The 21977-nt window shown below is 44.0% G+C and overlaps 1 protein-coding gene across 1 annotated transcript; it reads left to right on the plus strand.

The window, feature by feature from the left end:
- Positions 1–1657: 1657 nt before the first annotated feature.
- LOC117049506 (tumor necrosis factor receptor superfamily member 10A-like) lies at positions 1658–20976 on the plus strand. The gene is made up of 11 exons (XM_033154236.1): positions 1658–1734; positions 8836–8920; positions 10604–10735; positions 11250–11358; positions 12094–12164; positions 14353–14484; positions 15262–15284; positions 16953–17003; positions 17325–17495; positions 18553–18613; positions 20169–20976. Exons 1-11 carry the CDS (start codon positions 1681–1683, stop codon positions 20465–20467), a joined length of 1188 nt encoding a protein of 395 aa, XP_033010127.1. The 5' UTR covers positions 1658–1680; the 3' UTR covers positions 20468–20976.
- Positions 20977–21977: the final 1001 nt, after the last annotated feature.

Raw genomic sequence — 21977 nt, forward strand, 5'->3', positions numbered from 1 at the left:
CACCGCTCCTAATTTGGTTTAGAAAATTACAACCAAGTGAGCTGAACCAGAATAGACAAAATCTGGACCGTGTAATAAACAAAATCTGCTCTTATTCCCTAGGCTTATGTGGTACACAAGAGCCCTTGTAGAGTCCTTTGCAGGTTCTCCATTGGTAGGAGGAATTAACAGAGGCCAACCAGAGAATATTTAGAAGCAAAGCAGCTAGTAAGCTTGATCTTTATGGATGGAGCAAGGGGGCGGTCCACCCCTGGTACCGCCCGGGGGGGTGACACTTGGGGCGGTGCCCTGCCCCTGCGATCAGCACCGCTGGCGCATGGCAACTTTTAAGGCTGCAGCGCGTGAACAGCAGCACCGCGTCTGTCCTGATGTCCACGCGCTGCAGCCTTAAAACGTGCCATGCTGCCGCATGGTCGGAAGGGATGCCGGCCGCTTGCACCTGCCATCTTGGGTAGACATGCACAGTCCACCCAAGATGGCAGGCGCGAGCGGCCGGCCTCCCTTCCGACAGTGCGGCGGCGGCGCGGCAAGTTTTAAGGCTGCAGCACGCTCCACCCAGGATGCACAGTCCACCTGGGATGCTGCTCGTGCACGTCGTGATGTCACGGCGCATGCACGCTAGGGGGCACCGTCCCACCCCCAGGGGGGTGCCCCTGCTTGAGCAGCTTGCTACGCTCCTGCGCCGTGGTTCCCCACGCCACTAGCCTCTATGGCTAAGACGCCTCTGTGTGTTGATATTTGTGCATGGAGTGAAGGGCAGGAACTGGAGAGTAGTTTGCACAAATGGGTACTGCCAGAGCACTTTACTGTTGTTCTCACACCTCTATTCCGTCTGGCCGCCACCCTCCATTGGTACGGAAAAGCGGGTGTCTTAGTTCCAACGTTCCCTGGGCTATAGAACTCCTTTGGATGCCTAGTCAACCCTATTGCCTAATTCAACCAGGACCACACCCTGACAGTATCAGGAGCCCTGCTTCCTCCCTGCCCAACCTGGGTGCTGCCTGGTTTGAGGGAGCCCTGTGTATAATATTCCCCTGGAAGAGGAGGGGCACCATCACCTCGCAGGCTGCTCCCACCTCCCCGTCCCTGCAGCTACCCTACACATACATTACAGGTTTGCCTCTTCCTCTCCCATGTTCTGGGTGGGATGTATGTAAAGAGGAGCCTGCTGCGCAAGTACTGCCTTCTCCCATATCCTGTTTCAACTGTTTATTAATCCAGAATTGCAATTTCTGTTATTTCCGTAAGATGCTCATGGTTTCTCACAACCAAGCGGGCTGCTAATCTTATTAAATGAAGACGACAGCATAAAGAAAAACAGCGCGGGCCATTGAGAACTCAGGTATGAGGGCTGGGGGGAGTTGGTGAGAAATGGCGACGCCATCTCTCACGGATAAATGATACCCAATTCCTTTTCTTTCTTTTTTTTACCAGATACAGCTACGTTCCCTCCAGCCCCGCCTTTCACTCCCCGGCACCGATTCGCTTTCTTGCAACTTCCCAATACAATAACTTTCTTCCGCGCGGGCGGGGGCGAGGGCGGGGAGAGAGAGAAGAAACCCGCCAATAGCAGCTCACAAGGGGCCGGACTTGGGAACTCCTCTCCAATAACGGCGCGGGACGCTTCTGCAGCTCAGAGAACTTGGGAGCGGCGCGGCGCTTTTCGCCCCATTCGTAGATATGGCGGTGGTGTTGAGGGCGGCGGTGCTGTTGACGGCCTTAGCGCTTGAGGTGGTGAGTGACGACGGGCAGTGAGAGCGGGAACCCCGGGGCAGCGCCGCTCTCCTCGCGAGTTGGGGGCGCAGGGCAGCAGCAGCAGCAGGAGGTTTCCCCTAAGGGACGAGCGGCGCGCGGCTGCCTTCCCCGCGAGCCATTGTTTTTACTGTGCCGCCTTTCACTCCCCGCGGGAAAGTTCACCCGCGCGGCGAAGCGGCCCCGAGTTGGGAGGCGCCGTTCCCGGACGAGTTTGCCGCCAGGATCTCTGGAGCGAGTCCTTCTCCGGGGGTTGTTGGGGCTCCCAGCAGCTCCCCCCCCGGCCCCGCTGGCTGGAACTGGTGGTGGGGAGCGAGCGGGTTCCCCTTCCCGCGTAACCTGGGTGGGGGAGCTTTTCGCGGGGAAGCACCTTCCTCGTGACCTGCTGCTGGCTCGGACCTTGCACCGGGCGCCGCTTGTGTTCGCGGCTGATAAGGAAGCCGGCCGGCTCCCAAGTTTTGGCTCGCTTTCTCCCCGCTGCTCAAAATGGCTCCCGCCCGCACAGGCAATCGGACAGCAATGTTGACGGTCGCCTTCCGAAGAGCGGAAAGTTAACAAGGGCGGCGGTTGGGTTTTTTTGGGGGGGGGGAGGTATTGGAAGTTGGAGGCGCTTCGAGAGGGAGATCGGCTCCAGCACCGCCGTTTCTCGGACGAGGCTTTGCACTTCCCAGAAACGATGGGAAGTCCGTGGAAACGAAAGTGGGATGGGCGTAGGCGCTTCCCAAGGGGGGTCCTCTTGCAACCCGCCTTCAAATCCGCAAGCCAAAGCTATTCCCTTCTTCGCCTGAATTCAATTCTTGCTGCTGTAATAACCATTAATGGTGACGTCGTTCATTAAGAGGGTGTGTTAATAATACCCTGTGACGTCAGGCAGAGTGCTTCCGGGATTCGAGAGGACTTTGCTCTTCGAGTTCATCGGCACATTCAGGAAAACCTAGCTGCTTCCTTCCCCCCCCCCTTTCCTCTCCAATGTCTGATTTGCATTACGTCTATTCCTATGTTCCTATTACGTTTATTACTATGTTCTACTGCAAATAGTTTCATAAAGATGATCAGCTCGAAATATTTTTACTAGCCTAGCTCCTATACGCCAACACCTTTTCCATCTGTGGCCTGAAAGGTGGGGGAATCAGTTTAAATCTATGACAGCATGATTGCTTGAGACAGAAATGCTTTTAGGAAGATTGAAATGGGAAAACAACGGAGCAGAGACCTATGTTTGGAGAAGCTAGATTGGTAAAGTAAAAAGGATTTATATCAGGGGTCCCCAAACTAAGGCCCGGGGGACGGATGCGGCCCAATCACCTTCTATATCCGGCCCGTGGATGGTCCGGGAAGCAGCGTGTTTTTACATGAGTAGAATGTGTGCTTTTATTTAAAATGCATCTCTGGGTTATTTGTGGGGCATAGGAATTCGTTCATTTTTCCCCAAAATATAGTCTGGCCCCCCATGAGGTCTGAGGGACAGTGGACCGGCCCCCTGCTGAAAAAGTTTCCTGATCCCTGATTTATATGCATGGTATGTGTGATATAGCACTGTGCCACCAGACGGCGCTTTGCACTCCCGTTTTCCCCTACCGAAATTCATTTACAACGTGTTTAACTGAAACACTTCTTTGATGTGTCTAGATCCAGCTTTAGTAGCTCTTCAGAAGTCCCAAGACTTGTAGAGTAGTTGGGAAATCAGTTGTACTAGACCTGCTATTGGTCAGCAAAATGCAAGCTGCACTTCTGTACTTCCCGAGGAGTAATCCCTCCAAGGGCAAAAGAGGGTTTTGGGTGGGGCTTTCTCTAGAACGGGGGTCGGCAACCCGCGGCTCCGGAGCCGCATGCGGCTCTCTGACAGGTTTCCCGCGGCTCCGGCGTGCCCCCTTTCAATGCCCCTGCAGCGGGAGTGAACGGCGGGGATTCGTCGGAGCAGCCTGGCGCCGCCGCCGAGGCGCTTTCTGCGCCGCCGCCGGGCTCCGAGGTGTTGTGTCTCTCTCTTTCTCCCCCCTCCTTCCGCGTCTTTTACCCCTCCCCCTTTCCGCGACCGCAGGCCTCCCTGCCTGCCCGTTTCCCCTTCCGGGCCAGCAACAGGAGCGCGCGGCGGAGGCGGCTTAGTTCTGAGGCGGACGCAGGCCCTCCCTCCCTCCCTCGCCTCAGCCGGTGGACCGGTTTGTGTCCCTTTTCTTCACCCGCCCCAATCTTTTTTCCCTTTCCTTTTCCCCTCGTCAGACTGCGCCAAAGCGGCGCCCTGAGAAGTGCATGCGCATTCGCGCTTGCCGTGGAGGGAGGGGGCCCTTTGACTCTCGGCTTCCTCTCCTCTTCCTCCTCTCTTGTTCAACGGCCTCGCGCGAGCGCGTGCTCTGACGGGGGGTGGGTGGGTTGAGCCTGCGGCGTCCGGCCTTTTTTTGCCGCCGCCAAGCGCCACCGCCATGTTGAAGCAGCCGCTCCCGCCGCCCTCTCCTCAATCTGGCTCTCCCTCCTCGGCTCCCCCGCCGCCCACCACACTGACGCCGCCTCCCCCGGCCACCGCGGTAGCTGCTGCCGCCGCCTCACGCAAGGCCGACCCGACCCCCGCCAGCCCCAACGGCAGCCTCAGCCCCGGGGCTACGGGAGGAGCCAGAGCCGCGACGGTGGCGCCCCCCGGTAGCGGAGGGGGAGGCCCCCCGGGAGGAATTGGCACAAGGGGCCAGAGCACAGGCAAAGGACCTCTGCAGTCTCTCGTTTTTGAGGGTGTCTATAACAATTCCCGAATGCTGCACTTCCTGACAGCAGTTGTGGGGTCCACGTGTGATGTGAAGGTGAAAAATGGAAACACATTTGAGGGGATTTTTAAAACCTTGAGCTCCAAGTTCGAGCTTGCTGTGGATGCTGTGCACAGGATGGTACCTGACCAGGCAGTAGGGCCCAGGAGAGAGGATATTGTGGACACCATGGTTTTCAAACCTGCCGATGTCATGTTGGTTCACTTCCACAATGTTGACTTCAACTATGCCACCAAAGATTACCCTTTTCTCCCTCTATCCCCCCTTTTTCTTTTCTCTTCCCCTTTTGTTTTTGTTTTCAAAAAAAGGAAAAAGAAGAAAAAGATTTCCCCCCTTTATTTTTATTTTTTAAACTACTACATATTTTTAATAGATATTCTCCCCACCCCACCCCCAATTTATATTTTTCCACCCCACTTTTCCATTCCCACCCCCATCTGTTTTCTACCCCGTCTCTTCCTTTCTCTCTTTCCCTTTGTGTCCCTCCCTCTCCCTTTCTAAACCAAATTCCCCCCCCCCTTTTTTCTTTCTTTCTTAGTTCGCTTGCCAACCTATCTTAGAGGGGGAAGCCCTCTCTCCCCCCCACCACACCCCCCCAAAACAACTTTGAGCTGAACCCCCAAAAAACGGGGGTAGATCACTGCTGAAAGTAGATCACAGTTTCTTGGGAGTTGGCCACCCCTGGTATAAGACATGTAACTAGAATAAAAATTTAAAAAAACCAAGCAAATAATTGTAATAACTACTGTAATAAAACACTGCTATAATTATATATAATTTCCCTAAATTTTTGGTTTCATTCGCCTTTCCGTGCTGAAATGTCACAACCTGAACGACCATGGCTTGCCCCCCCCCCCAGTTTTGATCCTGGGTACGCCCCTGAGTCAATGCAAAAAAGTAAGAACTTATTCTTGTTGTTTTTACTAATTATACTTTGCATTGGCTCCTATACGTTATTTATTATTATTGCATTAAGGTAAGAAACAATATATGCAGCGTTATATTTGTTTTAAATGTCACAATGGTTTTGCGGCTCCCAGGTTTTTTTTTTTTCCTTTGGAAACGGGTCCAAGTGGCTCTTTTCGTCTTAAAGGTTGCAGACCCCTGCTCTAGAACGAAGCTTAGGATTGCACTATTACATGTATTCAGGTTTTGAATGGATCAAACTTTTTGGTTCCCTTTAAAAGTATCACTTTCCTCATCGCTCTATATATCCAACCACATGGTTAAGTGTAACAGGGCAAATGTAGCTTTAAGAGTTCTATTTAGTAATGTTTTATTATATAAACCATCTTAGAGTTTACCTTCTTTGACAGATAGGGGTATAGGTCTTTAAAATAAATTTTAAAATACCTGCTTATGGTACTACCTACTCCACAGAATACCCTGGAAGCAAGAAATATAACTGTTTTCATTTTCTACTTTGTAATCATTTTCCACTTTTTGCTCTCTATGTAAACACATATGTTTACGAATGGTTGTGGATTTTCTTAGTTTTTGTACCTTGTTTACAGCATATATAGCATGTCTTTGTTGCTGGCTGATTTGCTGCTATTGCTTTGCAATTAGCAGCTACTCTGTAGCTTGTTTTGATGGACAGTTTTAAACAAAAGCATAAAGAAAAGTGACTAGCTCCAGGCCACTGGATATTCATGTGCTAATTTCAAACTGCAGGTGGACAGGGGTGATTGTAATTTTAATTGTTTTCCCTTAGGAAAACTAGCAGGGAGTTCTCCCTGATGTAATATTTAATTATTTATTTTGCAGTGAATTTCTATGCATCCCCTCTATAGCAAGTCAGGACCAGGACACTGTAAAATTAAGTTATTAAGTTCAACAAGTGCTGCTTAGCAGATCTGGCCTTGTAAGGTTCCTAAATGAGAGCACACTTAGGTACCATAGGCAAGGTGCTATATTCCAAAGGCTGCAATCCCATACATACAGTACACAGTTCCCCCATTTGAACATGATGGGGTTTGCTTCTAAATAGGCATGATTAATACTGCACTGTAAATTCACTGAAGAATTTAACTTTTCTTGTAAATTTTCCTTGGACTGTGGCAGTAAAAGTGCAGCTGATATTACCACAGCAGCTTGGAAATGTATCTTACAGATTTAGATTGAAGTAATTTCCAACTAAGTCTCTGTGATTCTAAACACAGACAATTTTCAAGTAAATGCGATTTTTTTCCAGTTGGGATGTAAGGTGGAATGTTCTCGATTGTTAAATGCCTCAGTAACAATAGCAGTTCGATAAAATGTTAGCATTAAAAATAAATACTGAATGTCTGAAATGTAATTTCTCCATCAGCCTCTGCCAACCCAAGGGGAAAATAACAGAGTTTACATCTAGGTAACAAGCCACATAACAGTATTTTCACAAAGTGCATTCTTTTAGTAGTCTGTAGATGCCACAGAGAAAAACTAAGGTGCACATCCTAATTAGTTTTTGCTTTCTTTCACTACTAAATCACCTTGAGATCACTGTGCTTTAATTCACTCTGTGTATTGCATTTTCACCCTGGTTCTCAAACTGAGTGCAAGGAAGAAAAGAGTCTTTTCTGCTGCAAGAGCCTAGATGGGGCATCTATGTCGTGATGAAGGGTTTTTGAAACATGGGCATCACATTTAGTATATCTAGGAGCAACTTTCTAGTTTTTTGTTATTGAAATCTCTCCAGCTATCTCCCTGTTTTTGGTTTACAGCCTAGTGTTCAAGGCACAACTTGGAAATTCATTCTGTTTAATTCAGCGGGATAGGAATATAGGAAGCTGCCACGTGCAATTTCAGACCATTACCCAGGGTGATTTACTCTTAACTGGTAGTGTCTGGGGTCTCTTGCAGAACCCTGCATCTGAGCCCTTTCAACAGGACACTGCTCTCAGCTGTCCCCTGCCTGCTTGCCTTTTTACTTACAGCCAGTCTAGGACATGACACTGGAGGTTACCTTCCTCCTCAGCCTTGTACAGCTCAGCAGGGAGGAGGATGGGGGACAAAACTAGAATCTGTTGGTTCTGCCTGTCATTGGCTGTGGTAGCACCTTTCATTGGCTCTGACTCCACCTGCTTTTGGGTTCCTTGCCTGGTGTCCTACTAGTCCCAAGGGATACCAGCCACCATTGGGAACTGGTTGTGAGGCCTTTTTTGTACAAGGCAAGTGATCTACCGCTGAGCTATGTAGTCCACCCCAAAGTTGAGTTTGGCCTTATCTCTACCACCCCCAGTGGTAGGACCTATTCCTATTGCACAACACTGTTTCCCATTGCAGAAGTTTATGCTGTGCGCTAACAAGGGTGGTTTCTTTGTCACATATTTAGACTCAGAATTAATTGTTGGACATGTAGGCTTGTTCAGATTTTTATCTTGTCTCTGATCAGTTTGAGAACCACAACTTTTTACTACTAATCATCTTGCAATGTGAGATCCGACCACTGTATTTATTTGTGCAGCTTGTGAAATTGCACTCTGAATTATCCCTGTTTCCAATAGCCTGAAGCCAGGAGGGCTTAGGGTTGGAGAAGTTCCTGGATCACTCAGAAAACTCCTGTTGACTAATAGATTGACTATGTGATTCACAACCACATTGTCTGTGAAAATCCCACTGGCATTGGTGAAGCGACTTAGAAATTGAAAATTTTGTCCATGCTAATACAGCCAATATTTTTGGGGAAAGTGGTCCTCCAGAACTGTCCCATTTTTAACACCCCAGATTTTATTTTATAATATAACATTCCATTTTATTTGATAATATAACATTCTGCTCCAGTTGTAGCACACTGATCTGGATTGCATAAATTGCAATAAGGAGCTAGAGTTAGGTCGTCTTTCTTCTCACTGCAAACAAGTGAGTTGGCATTAACTTTTCAGCACATCATGTACTTGCCCTCTGTCCATGCTACTGTCCAATTCCTTCTTCAGTTCTAAAAGCAGGAAGCCCACAGTTTGCATGCAGGACAAGGGTAAACCCTTTAAAATAATGTATCTCTCATATCTGGGATGGGCAACGCAGCTATTTCTTATTGCAGGAAACTCTTTTACCCAAAATGTCAAAAGGAGTTTTGCTTGGTGCATTTATTGTGTGGGAAAGATTGTTTGACACCTCTTTTTCTGGTTGCTATGAGGAAAATAAAAGTTTGATTTAATGTTAAAAAAGCAAAATTTTGAATTGAGCTCTACTTGAAAGCTTAGCAAAGGAATGTTTAGGTGTTCTCCCTGTGAATATGCTGAAGTACTGGAAAGTGAGTTTTTACATAGCCAATAAATCTCATATTAAGTTGGGATGATGCACCTGGGAAGTCCATTCCTATGAAGACTGTCCCTCTGAATCTCTTTAGGTTGAATCTCCATATTTGATACTTCAATGTGGTCATGAACAATATATTGAGTCTGGGAGACATTGTTGCAAACGATGCCCTGCAGGTAAGTGGCCATACAGTGGCTTCTATATTTAGCAAAATAACTGAGTCTCTCTTATTGCAAAGGATTTGTTCATCATGTTTAGCATTTGTATGGTACTCTTTCCTATATTTTTCATCAAAGACTATCTCAGCTATTCTGTCAAATAGGCAAGAATTAGGGCCAAAGCACACGTTTCCATGTTTATTGAAACATGTGTGCTGGTTTGCCAGCAGTAGTGCAGATTCACTTTAAAGGTGAAATTGATTGTGGGGGAGGTGGCAACAGTTATTTATGGTACAGTGGTATCTTGGTTTACAACCATAATCCGTTCTGAAGGTCCTGTTGTAAACCAAAACAGGTTGTAACCCAAGGCGCACTTTCACCAATGGGGCCTCAAAAAAGGGGGGGGGGCGTTGTAATCTAAAAAAGGGACACACACTTCTGGGTTTGACGTGGTTGTAATCCAAAACTGTTGTAATCCAGAACGGTTGCAAACCAAGGTACCACTGTATCTTCCTCCTATTCTTTTCTCCCCTGCTCCAGCCTTTGGGAATTTGCATCCTTTATGGAAAAAAATATTGCACTTTCTCTGTAAAATAACAACTTGGGAGCTTGTCAAAAAATGATTTCCTGTTGCAAAAGTGAATAAATTTCAGAAAAACTAGCAACCATTTAAACCAATGTAAGCTTTCTGGTACGATAGCTCAGTTAGTAGAGCACAAGACTCTTAATCTCAGGGTTGTGAGCTTGAGCCCCATTTTGGGCAAAAGATTCATGCATGGCAAGGGGTTGGACTAGATGACCCTCTGAATCTCTTCCAACCCAGTGCTGTTGGGCTTGTAGAACAGTCCCCTCTCCTCCCCCTGCATGCTGTTCTGAGGGATCTCCCAACCCTCCGAAGTGGATTTGGGGGAGGAGGGGGAAAGCCCCATTGTGTGAGCAGGAGTCTGTACATTGGCTTCTGCTAGCATAACGGAGTAGTTGAAGACTCTCCTCCTCTCTCCCTTTTTGTGCTCACACATATCATTTGAGGTAGGGTTAGGCTGAGAGATGATGGCTGCTCCAAGGTTGCCAGGGGCTTCATGGTGGAATTGAGATTCAAACATGAGCCTTCCCAGTCTTGGTTATCTAATCTACCCACTATGGTACACTTGTCCAAAAATATGCTTGTGTTAGATTTGAAAGAATGATAAGGAGCTACCTTTAATTCTTAAAGCCTAAATGTAACACCCTTTTGAAATGTTCTGCATTTAAAACAGAGTTCTGGTTTAAATATTGGGAAAAGGTGCCAGTGCCCCAACACTGGAGCACCCCATTTAGGGACCTGCTGCTACGGGTGTTCAATCTATTCCTGTGTTTTTTGAGGGGGCATACTAGGGGCATCTGGTGGATATGGCTCCACCATCAGAGCTCTTCCGCAGCAGACTGACACTTCTGCCCCAATATCTCTCACTCCAGACAATAGCTCTGGCGATTCGTCCCATGCAGTTCTGTGCAATTCACTTTCCAGTAAATGTGCAGCCAACTTGTACACACTGACCTGTGTAAACACACACAAGATTGGGCTGCATACATTCTTTGTAGATTGACACCTTTGTAACCTTAATTTCACATTGCAGTTAAAGTCAGAGGTATGCATTCTGCAAATACCCTAATTAACATGCTTTTAACCTTGAATTTTTTTTTGATGTCCCCATATAATAGGTACCCATGTTGCTGAAAGCTGCATTAAGCCACATACGTCTGGAATTTGTGCTCCCTGCCACGAAGGAACAGACTACACTGCTCATGCAAATGGATTTGAGAAATGCTTGCCTTGTGATGATTGCAAATCTGGTACAGTATGGTTTTGTGAACTGGGTTGCTTTCTGACGCTAGGGTTTTGAAAGGTCAGCTGTCTTCTCCCAATCAGTTGTATTTTGTTTTGCTTTAATAGTCTGCTGAGGGGACCCACCACAATCTAATTAAACCAGATATGTGAAAACTATCACCCTCCAGAATGGTGCTGAACTACATCTCTCATCATCCCTGGCTATTGGCCATGCTGGCTGGGGCTGATGGAGTTAAGTAACATCTGGAGGGCAAGAGGTTTCCTGAGCCTGATTCCCCACCCACTTCATGACCTAGAAGTGGGATCACCTTGAATACTAGTTCTTTCCAAGGCAGTGTTCACTTAGGAATCTTTGAGTTGCTTTGTATCCTTTGTAGAGTTCTATAAATTAATCTGTTGATTCTCTAAATGTTTTGAACATGCGACCCTGCCTACACTTTAATGCTTATCTGAAAAGAGAGGATGACCATTGACAATTTTAGGAAGCATTGCAGATTTATTTCTATCCCTTTTTTTTAGGTTTTGAAATGGTGAAGAGCTGCACTGTGAAGAGTAACACTGTATGTCGGTGTAAAGCTGGGTATTACTGTCCCCCAAGCTGTGAGGAATGTGTTAGGTGCAGCACAAAGTACGTACATTAATGGGTTAGTGTGGCTGTCTTTAAAGAGAGGCTTGGGTACTGCAAAAATGCAAGAATATGTTGGCATGGATTGACTTTAAATAAAAGTGATCTCTCATAATAAAAAAAACACCCAAGAAAAAAGGCAAATTTTAAATAATTTGTTTTTAAACAGGTCTCTTTTTGGTACTTGTATTTCCTAAGCAATGAGGCATGCTGGTTGGTTAATATAATGATTGGCAGAACAGTGCAAAACCCCTTTGTGCTGGGCAAGTTGAGGGCTGCATTGGGTGGAGGAAAAAGCAAACTTAGATGCAGGTTCTTAAGAGTTACAGTTTTCATAATGACCAGGTGAGTTGGAAACAATACAGGTAGTCTGATGGAATAGTTTCTACTAGGTGATAGTTGATGGGGGGGATGATCTAGCAGAGTTGATGGAATATCTGATGGAATTTGAAAGATAATAGCTGAATGCTTTAGGTGCTTGTGGTCTGTTTAAATTTTAACAATTTTATATTTAAGATAAGAGTGCTAATTTTAAAATTTATGAAAATTAACTTTTAAATATTTGTTATTGGTCATCCATAATGCGAGAACTCATCATAGCTTTTAATAGCAAATTCATTTTCTATGAAGTTTGCACATCCGTCTGAAGAGACAAGTTTAAGCTGCACATCTTTAGAAGGCACAGATGCCCTAGCTGATTAGAAAGTCTGTCATCTTCTTTTTAAACCTAACATCTAGGTGTCCTGAAGGGCAGATTCCTGTGCAAAACTGCAATGCCACGACAGATATGAAGTGTGGCCCTCCTACAGGTACGGTATGAACACTATGTTTTCCAGAATGACCGCCTCTCTTGCTTTTTGTAGTGGGCAGTCGAGTTGGTTGAAAGTTCTGTCAAGGATATGGGCTACAGGCCTTGCAATGTCTTGCCAGCTTTTCTACATGTGCTAGGTCAGGCATAGACAAACTCGGCCCTCCAGATGTTTTGGAACTACAGTTCCCATCATCCCTCACCACTGGTCTTGTTAACTAGGGATCTTGGGAGTTGTCCTAAAAGATCTGGAAGGCCGAGTTTGCCTATGCCAGCCCTAGTGGAATTGAGTACTCTTGAAGATAGCATAGCTAGCTGACTGGAATAGTGAGCAGGAATAGTCAACACTACAACATTTTGTTGCAGGTTCCACTTTTTATTCATAAAGCACCTAAAAATATTTAGGTATGGTAAAAAGATAAGAGATAACTGGCCCTGCCCATAGTGTTATCATTTTAAAGCCTGTTTAGAGTGGAAATGGAAAACTCTGTTATACTTTTGGCAGCTTTGCCTGCTATCTCCTATGGTAGATAGTTCAGGAATCAAATCCTCTATTCTCTCAAGACTTCAGGGATCCACCTCTTCTTTTTCCAATGAAATACTCACATAAGCAGAAACAGTGTAATATACCAGGGCACAAATAACTACATGACAGCCTGAATCTGCAACTGGTTACCTTTCTGTACAAGTAACACTACTTGAAATTGGTGACATCTGTGTGCACTTAGCAGCAGGATTGAGGCTACAAGGCATAGACCTCATTTGGACATAATGTGAAATCATAATTTATTACTACATTTGACCAAGTCCCTGCGGTTTGGGGGTTGCCTATGGCATGGGGTAGAGGATCTGTGGCTTTCTAGATTTTTCTGCAATACAGCTCCCATCACCTCATTCATGCTGGCTGGAGTTGATTGGAGTTGTTGGGCTGCTCAAGGAGGTTAGACTGGCCTCGACCAGGGCCAGAGCCTTTTCAGCCCTGGCCCCAGCCTGGTAGAACGCTCTGTCGCAAGAGACTAGGGCCCTGCGGGACTTGACAGCTTTCCACAGGGCCTGCAAGACGGAGTTGTTCCGCCAGGCCTTTGGTCCGGGTCCGGTCTGACTCCCTTTTTCCCATGGTACCCTGTATGTAACTGGCCTCCTTGGCTCTATCGGCCCATTTGGGACCAGCATGGGTGGTTGGGTCTGGTGAACAGCTGTGATTTGTGGGTTCCTTCTTAATTTTATTCTGATTTTAAATGTGATTTTGAACTGTATTTTAACCAGTTGTTTGATTTTGTGTTTTTAATGTATTATATATTTGTTGTTAGCCGCCCTGGGCCCGGTCTTGGCTGGGGAGGGCGGGGTATAAATAAAAAAAATATTTTTATTATTATTACCACTGGTTTTACAATAAGAGGTTTTTTGCAATAACCTGTTTTACTTCTGAGCAGACCTGTGGATGCACTTAAGTTCTATCTTGCTCTGGCCTGAAGCAAAAACTCAGGCTAGGAAACAAACTTGCAGTAGTGTAGGTTTTCTAGAAAATCAATAATTAGGAAATCAGCAAATTTTCAGGTGCCCTAACAAGTACAGTGGTGCCCCGCTAGACGAATGCCTCGCAAGACGAAAAACTCGCTAGACGAAGGCATTCATCTAGCGGGAGGCTGCCCCGCAAGACGAAAAAGTCTATGGGGCTGCCTCGCAAGACGAATTTTGTTCGTCTTTTTTTTTCTCCATCTAGCGAAAACCGCGGTTTACATTGCTGCTTTGCTAGACGAAAAAACCGCTAGACGAAAAGATTCATAGAACGAATTATTTTCGTCTAGCGGGGCACCACTGTATTCTGATTTTGCACATTTGATTTGTTTTTGGAGAGCAACACTAAATACTTCGCAACTGCCAAGCTTCTGCTTGCCTAATACTTTTATTTAAGTGGCACCCAATCATTGTTATTAATGAACTTACGAAATTGAACATTTTTCACCCCACATTGCTGCGTTCTTGGGAGATAGTGGCCTGTGTCTTCTTTCATGGCCCCCTTCCTACGTTTACTATCAGAGGCACCAGGTAAGTTTTTGTAAAGCATGAGTTAATTATGTTACCCAAAGCAAGCTGGGTGCATCTTTCACCAATATTTCAGCCCAAGTGAAAGGTTCTGGTGATTGGGACCTGTTTCTAATGTGCTTATTTTTTTCCTTTCCTTTCAGAAACCAAGGATGCCACTTCACTTCATATAACCATTGCAGTTGTCGTTGTTGTCGTTGTTGTTTTCATTGTCTGTGGTGCTATTGTATTTTACTTGAAATTTACAAGAAATGGTTTCTGTCAAAGCGATGAAGGTAATTTCCTGGGGGAAAAGCTGGGATTTGGGAAAAAGCCAGTGGGAAGGACCAGCACTCAGTGGCAGAGGACGTGTAGCTTGCCAAAGGTCCCAGAACAAATCCCTGATCTCTCCAGGGTCAGACAGCAGGTCATGTACAAGACCTCTGCTTTTGTTAAATAGTTAATACTGGGCTAGATGGTCCAATAGCCTTATGACACTGAACTGGCGTGGGGTAGCCACCTTAGGACAAATAGACAAAACTGCTGTGGGTACTTGAAGGAAAAGCATTTTCCATCTGCAAACTATAACTTAACCATAAACTGGAAATTAAAATAAGTCTTCATTACTAATGACATTTTATTTGGAAGTTAATACCATCAAAATCAGTGCCTGACTTCAGAGAGTGCAATGTAATGTTAAGGAGGTCATCCTGTTGATGCAAGTGCAATGGAACTGTGTCCTCGCCCTCACCCGTATGCTGCTCTGCGGGTTCTCCTGATCATTCCATTGTGTTAATCATAAAACTAAGAATGAAGAGAACATGACTTTTTTTTAAAGGGAGGTATCTAACCCTGGTACACACCCCTATCACTTAGAAATCCCGGCAGCGGTCGTCTCTTAATCGGACGACCTGCTCCGCGACGCCATTTCCCTCCGCAGTCAAACTGGAAGCCCTAGGCCTAATTCCAACCATCTTAGTTATGTCTTGAAATATTTTCAAAGTTGCTGTATTATGACACAATATGTTGATATATAAACATTTATTTCTCTCTCTCACACCATTCCTGTCAAGAAACGTCTTCCCAACCTTGGTGGGTAAGTGTCCATAAATGTAATTCCTTACTATAGAAACATGCCTGGTATACTTAGCCTCCTGCCTTCCCCATATTTTGGTTGGACATGGCTGGAAGTTGTCATTGTGGGATGTGTGAAGCAGGACATTGTGGTCAGTTCCTTTCCATTAATCTCTTACATCTCATAATCTCATTGATGTGTTATAACTCTGTTAAATTTGCAGCTTGATGACATATTTTTTAACACCTGGCGGGGGGATATGCAGTCTCATTCAAGAAAGAGTATGAGGTTTTTTTTTGCTAGGTCAGGTAATCATGGAAATAAAGGAACTACTTTTTGAAATCCTTTGCTATACTGGGTTCCATGTGCTCAGCGCTGTGTGCTGTTGCAGTCATGATAACTTGTCATGATACAGTGCAGATAGCTAGTACACAAGTGATAGTGGCTCAGTTTATTAACTGTGGACAAATGGTATAGTGCAGTTTGGCAAGCAGCATTACTGGAAAAACTGACAGGAAAATTTAAATTAGCAAGAGGTCAAAAGAAACATGTCAATTTTTATGCAGTTTGGTGTGACTTTATTGGCTACACAAAAAATGAGGCATATGGTAGAACAGTGCCATAGTTTACAGCACAGTCTGGCATGCATGAAGTACATATTTTAATTCCCCAACCACCACCTTTATATAAATTCTAATTGTTATGGAAGCAAAATACCTTTTACTTATACTCATCAATCTAAGCAATACATGTTAATATGCATCATTTCATAAATTAATAATTATAATAATTTTGGTCTATACACTTTGACACAACTTGTAGCGGTCCGCTCCACCTGCACAGGTCCCCCAGACGTTTAACGGTCCGTTGATACCTGCACTCACCACTTTATTAATTAACCGCTGCCACCAACCAGTTTGTCTGGTATTTACTTCACTCAGTTCAGTCAAGGAGAATATTGGAACAAAACTGTTTTATTTGAAGTTTAGTACATAAGCATGTGGTTTCTGAATAAACAGTACTTTCTTGGTTGTGTTCTTGTTAACAACAGTGCCCAACAAATTCTCCTAACCCTGTTCCTACTCCTTCCCTTGCCACCCTTCTTCCAACCTCTCAATACCCACAACAAGCCCCCTAGCTAAAGACCAACGACAAGCCTAAAGGCTAAAGAACCAAAGACCCAACGAACCCCAGACCAAAGAACTAAGAACCCCCTTCCTTCCCCGGGAGGGGTTTATATAGCCCACATAACTCCGCCCCCTCAAGGTTCTTACTGGTTATTCCCTTTTAACACCTTCTATGCCAATCCGAAGTTTGGGTGAACGCCACAACAACTTTGTTAGTATATTCAGAAATGTTTATTGTTTTATGTTTATGTATTTGTTGCATGTCATGTGCTGGAACGTAAACAGAGATATATCTCAGTATAACCATGTTAAAAAATTTAAATATGAAAATGAATAAAACCTATGTTACATATATAATATGAGAGGTAACTGTTGGCTGCATATAAAGTGGATCATTGATGCCTATGTGTACTTTAGCAGTCTGCCATGCTGGCATGCCAATATTGCCCATGCATGCATCAGTGATCCAGTTTGTTACACTGAGCGCATGCAACCCATTATAGATTAAAAAAAAACCCAAAGCACACCGAATCTTGCATTTAAACAGGGTCTCTGCTTCCAGGAGGACTGTAAGAAAAAGAATGCTGGACCAAATGGAGTTTCATCTGAATCGGTAAAACATTCTGATGTTCTTATGCTTAGTCTGTGATCCAGGGGTGGCTAACCTGTGGCTTCCTGGTGTTGCAACTACAACTCCAATCATCCCTTACTATTAGCCATTGTGGCTGGGGCTGATGACAGTTGGAGGTCCAACACATCTGGAGAGCCTCAGGTTAGCTACCCCTGCTGTAAACAGGTGCATGGAAATAAATCTGCCTCAGCTGAGTGTGTACTGCTGAGTAAACCTGTCCAGGATCATGCTTTTGACACACACAAGCATCCCTAAAGCTGACAACCATCTAGTACCAAAAGGTTTTTTTCTTTTTATTTGCAGCTGCTTGTAAATCAGATAGAAAAGCTAGGTCCTGTATCGGAAAACAAGTTGCCTGGGAATACAGACCGAAGCGACCTGGCAGCAGGCAGAACAAATGAAGAACTTCTCCTGGGAAGCACTGTGTCTCCCCTGGAAAATACTGAATCCACCGCTGCAAGCCTGCAGCCCAATGTAAGAAAGTGTAGAAGTTGTTCAACTGGAATTTTCTCTATACCCGACGACTATGGGGTGGGAGCGTCTCTGACCATTGGCCTTGCTAGCTAAATCTTATCGGAGTTGGGAGCTCAACAACATGTGGAGGGCCAAAGGTTTTCCCACCTCTGCTTTATGGTGGTGTGCTAGAAACTGGCTATTTCTTGGGTACCAACAACAGCAGTTGGGAGCTCAAGCAAAGAACATACCGGTACTTAAGGTAGACGGAAACAAAAAAAGCAAATATTGATAGAAGTATCTGAAATGTATCTCTAGATTCACCTTCCTTTCCATGCGAGTATTACAGTATTCCATCTTGGGATGGACCAAGATGGAGTACTTGGAGTTAATTAGTGTTGTTCAGTGAGAATCATTCTCTGTACAAATTTAATATTTATATCCTGATGGAATATTTGTGATGATTCATTGGCTCACAAATGCCATTGAATAGAGAGTTAAAGAATGTTAGGAAAAGTTTAAGCACCAAAAGATAAGAAATAGCAAAACAGTTGCCTTTTTGAGTACAATTTATGTGGGCGTTATATTCACACGTTTAAGTGAAACCACGTATATTTGAAACAACATTGAAAAAGCCTGCAAGCATCCCATTTTGCCCCTTTTGGTGACATTTTTGGGTCACTTCTGGGTTCAGCGGAATGTGCATGTGCACAATCGCACACATATCGGGCATACCTAAAATGGTCGCTGCCTGTATTGTTGTAAAATAAACCACCTGAACATCGTATTTTAAAATACTGTAGGGCCCTTTGCTTAATTATACTTTGGAGAAATGCTTCAATAAATTCTGTGACAGTCATCACTTTATAGCATGCAATAGGAAAGGTTGCTTAAAGTTTTTCAGTGATGTGTGGTTTTCTTCAAAAAGCTATTCTACAAAGCTAAATTGTTGCTGCTAAGGAATTTTTGTAAAACTGTTTATAAATGTAACATGCCAACTACCCTAAAGCAAATGATACGAATACTTTATCTCTCTGAATTACTACTGAAATTTATGGCGGTCATTTTTTCCTCATAGTTGCAGGGTTCAAGGCAACAACCCGTAGTAGTTGTGGTGGCTGAAAACTCTGATTTTAAAGGTAAGTCTTTCCAAGTATTGTTTTTCCCACCCCACAATCTGTAAACCAGTAGAAGTATTGAGAAAGTATTTTTCCTAATTTTAACCTGATGTAAAATTATAATAATCCAGTATTCATGTCTGTCCCAATTTTTTATTGTCTTATGTTCTTAAACTTTAGGAAATAGTTAAAATTTTATGTATGTGAATAAGTTCTTTTCAACTTCGATTGTTCCAATTAAAATGTTTTATTACATCAAATGTGCTGAATTCAAGAAGTTCCAATATGAGAAAGCTATGAAAGGCAAGCATGCAGAACAAGAGGCCAGTGGTCATTGACAAAACATCTGCACTTACCTGCTTCTGCATGCACGAGTCCTTGTGGATTAGGAGAAACAGTAGTGGATCCCCTTTCTCTATTATGTAGGGTGGTTTTCTTATCAGTATGCAACAGGGCCCTGTGTGGGTTTTGTGCACCGAGAATAGCTGTTTTTGTAAGTTTTGGCATAGCAGTCCCACTGCAAGCTGTAGGAGACAGACATGTTGTCCCTCTTAAGAACTTAAGAAGAGTTTTGCTGGATCAGACCAAAGGTCTTATCTAGTCCAGTTTTCTGCTTAACACTATCAGTTCCTAGAGCATGGTTGTGGGAACCTGCAGCCTTCCAGATGAACTGCAACTTGCATCAGCCCCAGCCATAATACAGTTGTACCTTGGTTCTCAAATTTAATCCGTTCGACTCCCGAAACGTTTTAAAAACCAAGTCACTGCTTCCAGTTGACTGCAGGAGCTTCCTGCAGTCAATCGGAAGCCATGCCGGATGTCTGGCTTCTGAAAAATGATTGAAAACTGGAACAATGACTTCCGGTTTTTGATCGTTCAGGAGCTGAAACATTTGAGTTGCAAGGCGCTCAGCTTCCGAGGTTCCACTGTAATAAAAATAATAAACAAACCAAAATTTGCTTGAAGAACTCCTACTGACTGTATTATATTTTATTATACTGTTTATCATGTCTTGCATTGGGTTGAAAAGGGGGGTATAAATCAACTTAAATATTGATTAATTTTATTTTCAGAAAGCTACCATAGTCTACTAGCTTTGTATTGCTGCCCTGTGCCCCTTTGGGAGGAAAGGCAGAATACAGTTTTAATGAATGAAAACTGAATAGAAGTCAATAGTTCAGTACAAACTCTGGGACTCCCCCTTCCTCTTTTCCCTTGGTGCATCTCAAAAATCTCTTCTGGAGGATCTCCTAACTCTAGAGCAGTTTTTGAGAGTGTACATAGGGCAGAAGGCTGTAGGTAGCTGGAGAGAAAGATAAAATTCTGTTGTACAAGTAGAAGTCTTGCATGAAAAGAAATGCAGCGTTGGAAACAATCATACATAATTTAACTGAAATAGCAGTATGTTGAGCACTATACAGTTGGTATTTAAGTCTTTTAAACTAGATGCTGCAGAAGAAAAGAGATAGTATCACATTGAAAGAAAAATCTATAAAGTATTTTTGAACTGCAGTTCGGTAGCATGCAACTGTACTAAAAGTACACCTTCTAAACTAAACATTATCTTGTATTGTAGTGCTGAATGAAATCTATTTAGACTCGAGGAAGGAGGTACCACTGTACTACTGGAAGAATCTTATGAGAAAGAGTGGCCTAGAAGACAATGACATTGATGAAATAGTGCGTGATAACCCTTTCGAAATCGATGAACAACGTTATCAGATGCTAAAAACTTTACAAAACAAATATGGCATTAAGGATGCTTTGCTTAAATTATTAAATGGCATATGGGCTATGAAGCTTATAAATACTTATGAAAATCTAACAAATGAATTAAGAAGCAAAGGTATAATAACACTGGATACCAAAGTCTAATATTTTGGTTTTTTAAATAAAACTGAACAAGAGCAGAATCTGCAAACTAAAAACTATATGGGTCTGGCTGACCTTATTTTAGTGCATGTAACTGCTGAGGATGTATAAGCAGAACACTGTTAATATGGTAAGTATGGAGACTAGTACCATTTGTCTGGAGAACAGAACAATGTATGATGCATATCTACATCTGTGTATTTTGTAACATCAAAATGTGAGATTGTAACGAACTCCTGTGAATTGCTGTACTTGAACATTTTTGCAAACAAATCTTGAGCAGCTGCAAACAAACAGTTTGTCATTCAGGCTCAAAGAAGGTAGGAAATGAATGTACACAGTTCAAAATGATGCAATTTTACACCATTTCCAAATATCTAATGAAATTGTTTCTGTAAGATATTCAACAGAAAGGACTGAAGTATATTGTATCTTAAACACTCTTACATTATCAGAAAAATAATGTTCTTTATAAAATGTGCTTCCTATTGTGACCAAACTTCAGTGTAATACCAAAGGTTTTACATAAATTGCAAAGCGTTTTTATTAACGTTCAGCAGGCTGAAACGGGACATAAATTGCTTGAAGCCAGAACTGCATGGGTATAAAATCATGTAGAGGTGTTACTCCAGTGAAGAGTGTGGGGGGGGGGTTACATTTGCAATGAAATAGAATTGTGAGATTTTATTTTTTATATTTAAAAAATATGCCACTTGCAAATCTTTTATATTTCAACACTTGTCAATAAACACTTTCTACTGTTAAAACTCATTGCTTATGTCATATGTGGGGAAATTCACAAGGAAAATAGTGAGACGAAAGGGAATGAAATATAATGGTTCCAATTTACATAGCACTTATATGTCCAAAGAGCCTTAACAGTGTTTCATCCTTATTTCTGAAGATGGGATGCTAGAAAATCGGCTTGGGGGGGGGAACAGATTTAGAATGTTTAACCTCACCATGGAGTGGATCCAGTTAAATTTATATTGTGGGAATACCAGCACCTGAAAAACATAGAGCAGCATTTACTGTGCCTAGAAGTCTGAGAAATGAGATGAAAGGCATTGGGAGAAGTATATTTTAAAAAGAACCCCTATAATTGCCTCCCAAATAGTTCCCCCCCTTAAACGACTCAGTTGCTGTCAATTTTTTAAGAAGGTGCACCACCACTTTGCCACGGGGCGGGACGGCTTTAAAAGGTTTGAGAACATGATGGAGGAGAGGGTTATCGGTGGCTACTGGCCACGGTGCCTACGCTCTGCCTCCACAGCTGGGAGGAAGCCGTGCTGCTGAATACTGCCAGGAAACTAGCCTAGATGGGCCACCTGCCTGATCCAGGTGAGGTCCGTCCAGCGGTAAACAAGGAACAACTAGAGCGCATGCGCGTCAATCAAGGACGGCGGTCACATGATCCACATCTGTGCCGGAGAGGCGTCCCTGCGTTGCCTGGTCACGCAACGCCCGCGCTCACCGGAAGCGGCGCCTGGAGGCGGAGCTGTGCTTCCGGACG

Source organism: Lacerta agilis, chromosome 1 (genome assembly GCF_009819535.1).
Source record: "Lacerta agilis isolate rLacAgi1 chromosome 1, rLacAgi1.pri, whole genome shotgun sequence".
NCBI classification, from domain to species: Eukaryota; Metazoa; Chordata; class Lepidosauria; order Squamata; family Lacertidae; genus Lacerta; species Lacerta agilis.

What these genes read in the sequence shown, in the direction of transcription:
- LOC117049506 (XM_033154236.1), top strand. Translation starts at nt 1,681, where the DNA reads ATGGCGGTGGTGTTGAGGGCGGCGGTGCTGTTGACGGCCTTAGCGCTT. An exon ending in TTGCAAACGATGCCCTGCAG is followed by an intron (nt 8,921 to 10,603) that starts GTAAGTGGCCAT and finishes CCCATATAATAG; the next exon opens with GTACCCATGTTGCTGAAAGC. An exon ending in TTGTGATGATTGCAAATCTG is followed by an intron (nt 10,736 to 11,249) that starts GTACAGTATGGT and finishes CCTTTTTTTTAG; the next exon opens with GTTTTGAAATGGTGAAGAGC.